At 55.5% G+C, this 3,823-nt stretch overlaps 1 protein-coding gene across 1 annotated transcript; it reads right to left on the bottom strand.

Moving 5' to 3' along the window:
* Window positions 1–440: 440 nt before the first annotated feature.
* Window positions 441–2,301, bottom strand: LOC119336003. Its single transcript, XM_037608039.1, has one exon. The coding sequence runs from the start codon at window positions 1,492–1,494 to the stop codon at window positions 1,000–1,002; it is 495 nt and encodes a 164-aa protein (XP_037463936.1). The 5' UTR covers window positions 1,495–2,301; the 3' UTR covers window positions 441–999.
* Window positions 2,302–3,823: the final 1,522 nt, after the last annotated feature.

The raw sequence follows: 3,823 nt of genomic DNA on the forward strand, positions 1-3,823 counted from the left end.
GGCCTGCTTCGCCCCGTCGTGCCGCCGCCCGTGCTCCTCCCCTGCCCGCCGCCGCCCGTGGCCATGGCCGCGCCGCCCTTCCGTGGCCGCCCTCCTCCCCAGTCACGCCGTCGTCGTGGCCGTGGCCGCACCCGCGCCCCGCCGCCCATGGCTGGCTGGCGTGCGCACGTGAGGAGGCTACCTGCAGGCGCACGTGAGGAGTTCAGCGCGCGGGAGCTCACGCCCCAAATATTCAGCTTCTGGTCCAGTTTCTTCGGACGCGCTCAACACTTTTTACAGCGTGCTTTATTATGCCGTGTCCGCTGGAGTGCTACTTTTAACTCCGCATGCGCTAAACTTGCGATTTTTTGACGCGACGCTAATATTGGGCGTCTGTTGGAGATGCTCTCACTGCCCATGCACCGCGTACGTCGTACGTACTCTCCATGGGTGGCCGCTCGAGTCCAAACTTGGAAGTAGTACATCACTGGGCATGGCCCATGGGCATGGCGCAAGTGCAGCGAGGACACAGAAAGAAAAGGCAAAGCGCACGACACGACTGCGGCGCCGTGTGCTCTCCGTCTTCCTACGCGTGCTATGTCGTGGCCTTGTCACTTGTCAGCGCATGTTGGTGGATCCGAGCCATGGCAGCGGCACTGTGGCACGGCGACGAAGACGGCGATCAGGTCGCGAGGCACCGGGTAGAAGAAGAGCCGCTGCTGCAGCGGCGCACGCTTCCTCGTTGGTGCCGACGCCGACTTCCGCGGCGCGGGCGGGCATACCGTCGCCGGCATCATGCGCCGTCGGCCTTCGTCAGCGTGGTGAAGCTGTCCTCGTCGCCGGCAGCGGCGCCATAGTTGCAGCCGTCTCGCAGCCCGATTTCTTCACCCGTGGCCGGCGGCGTGGCGAGGCCGATCACATCGACGCCGAGGTCTTGCTGCAGTGGCGCCATGGGCAGCATGGCCATGATGTCGCTTGCCTTGGGTGGGAGTGACGCAGGCGATGTCGGTGGCAGCATCGTCACGTGCCTAGACGCACCGATGACTCCACGACGTGCGCCCGTATCTTCTTGGCAGGCGGCGGGCACTGCGGCACGGCCACGAACACGGTGGTCAGATCGCGCGGCACCGGATAGAAGAGCCGCTGCTGCAGCGGCGCGCGCTTCCTCGTCGGCACCGCAGCCGTTTTCCGCGGCGCCGGTGGGCACACAGTGGCCGGCACCAGCGCGCTGTCGGCTGTCGTCGGCGTGGTGAAGCTGCTCTCGTCGCCTGCAACGGCGCAGCCGTCTCGCCGCCCAATTTCTCCGCCCGTGGCAAAGCCGACGTCGTCTTTCTGCAGTGGCGCAATGGGCAGCATGGCCATGGAGTCGCTTGCCTTCGGTGTGAAGCAGGCGTTGTCGGCGGCTGGAGCGTCATCATCTGCCCCCGGCGCTGCCGTTGCCCGGGCGCCGCTCACGGCCGTCTGGATCGGCCGGAGCGCCGCCAATTCAGAGATTTCCGTGACGTCAAGGCCCATCGAAGCTGGTGCGCGCGCGCAGATCCCACCGCGCGCTGCTCTAGATCCTCTGCCAAGAGAGCCACGTAGTAGTTTATGCGAGAGAATTGCCTGAGCTGGGGAGCTTGCCAGTAGTGTGAGTACTGCTTGCTTGTGCTGTGCTGTGCTTGTGCGTGGTCTTTTGTACGTAGTAGCGTGAAGGACGAGGAGGGAGGGAGGGAGGAGGCAAGCGTCGAGGAGGTGATGATGGAGGAGTAGCTCAATAAGTAAAGGAGAAGCAAGCGAGGAACAGAATTATATGCAAGCAACAACCCAATAACGGGCGCATGTTAAATAGATCATCGCCCATGGCCATGGGAGAGAGAGAGATACACTCCACTGCCTTCCTATCTACACACTGTCTTTGAGAACCACTCCAGTATGCATAGAGGACGGGGCGTCGACCCGTTGGCTGGCAGCTGAGGTTGCTGTCAGCCCACCCGATTTCAAGTCTCGGGTTGGACTTGTGGTGCTCGCGGAGTTTCTCCTATAAAAAAAAGCCAACGAGGTTTAGCCCTTGGGTTGGTCTCATTTTTTTTCACTATGCATAGCAATACAGATCATGCATAGGTCCTTTTGCGTACTACTACTCTATGTGCCCGGATCATGCATCGTATCAAGTGGAGCTTTTGGATACTGGATGTACTGGTAGCTCGGGATATCTACAAGCGATTTGGATGGCGATCCAGTAATAGACTAGATGTTTAGTCATCTAGTTCTGTTTTAGCCTGTTGTGGCAAATCTTATCTTATTTTAATTTTGAGCTTCTAGCATATTTGTATTTCATCGGAGATCTTTTTGGACCTTTCGTTTAATAGTATGGTTGCGTGCATCGTTCTGATGCAGAGGCCGGGGATAATCCTCCTTTTCCAAAAAACAAGTAGATCGCAGAGGCACAATCTCTCTCTCTCTCTCTCTCTCTCTCTCTCTCTCTCTCTCTCTCTCTCTCTCTCTCTCTCTCTCTCTCTCTTGAATAAAAGGTTACTACGGATCAGGAGAGCATGAAGCGGAAGGATGCCGGCAGGGAGGGGCCGGTGCATGAATTTTCACTGCCCAGGGTTAATTTCTCTGTACCCTCTTCACACGTCCATGCAGAAGGATGTTTACAGCAGCACAGTGAAGTTAAACTCCAGGACATCCATGCACATGCACTAGTAGTAGGCAAAAGGACGATGCATGATCTGTATTACTATGCAGAGTGGAGTGGTTCTCAAGACAGTTTGTAGCTAGGAGGACAAGTATGGTTAATTGCCGCCATGTGTATTGCTTGTTAGGGTAGATGGCTCCCATGATCCCATCAATTTTGCGTAGCTGGATGCTTTATGTGGTGTGCCATACACATGCATGGATCTGTCCTATTGCCACCGACTAGAAAGTACTCGACCGTAAACAAATACAAGAGCATTTAGAACACTATAGTAGTAGTGTTTTAAGCACTTTTATATTTATTATATTTCTTTTGCAGAGGGAGTGTTATACTCAGCAGATTTTCTGGCAAAATTAGTACTGCTGCAATAAAATGGAGATTGGATTAGAGACAACATTTTTATAGATAAATGGTGCATGAATGAGGATGCAGGAATCCAATGCGTCAAGTTGCACAGGCAGAAAAATGGTGACGCAAATAGGAGTTAGCTAGAGGGTACCTGGTTCACGTGGTCGTATCATACTGTCATGCATGGCTCATACTAGCGGGCCGTAGCCCGTAGGTGCGCTGGTGGTGCATGCTTCCTCTCTCACGCTTAAGGCCTTTCCTGGGGTCCACTGTCAGGCAGGCCCCACGCCCTTTGCACAGTGGGCTGCACCATGGGGTAATAATTTTCGGCGCAGGCTGCACCGGTAGATCATCCCACCCCAATGTCAGCCAGCCGTCAGATGGACCCTGCCTAGCCTGCAATGAGTCACATCGTTTCTTTCTGCGTACTCCGTGTCAATTTCAGAGCCACTGCAACAGGAGAATCCTGTTCGAAGCAGTGTAATCTTTTTCAGCAAGAGGACAGTCGTTTTAATTTCTCTTTTGTGTCATCATCCGTTTTCTGCATGTGCATGCAGCTGGTCACGTAGGTACGTAGCCACGTCGGAGCCAGCGGTCGTGTCGTGCGTAAACCAGGCCGGCATTCAAGCTGACCTGCAAAATTTTAATGGACGCCACGCCGCCGTGTCCGGTGATCGAAACGGAGGGGGCACACCACGCTCCTGCACGCTTACCACGCGCCTGCTGCATGCCCGATCTCGCTCTTGCATCGCAGACTATAACATATTTTGCGGTATGCTGCGACATATGTGTAGATGATCGATCTCAAGCCACTAG

Source organism: Triticum dicoccoides, chromosome 7B (assembly GCF_002162155.2).
Source record: "Triticum dicoccoides isolate Atlit2015 ecotype Zavitan chromosome 7B, WEW_v2.0, whole genome shotgun sequence".
Classification (NCBI taxonomy): Eukaryota; Viridiplantae; Streptophyta; class Magnoliopsida; order Poales; family Poaceae; genus Triticum; species Triticum dicoccoides.

Bases quoted from the DNA above. Each gene is read 5' to 3' on its own strand.
- LOC119336003 (XM_037608039.1), bottom strand. From the start codon at position 1,494: ATGGGCCTTGACGTCACGGAAATCTCTGAATTGGCGGCGCTCCGGCCG.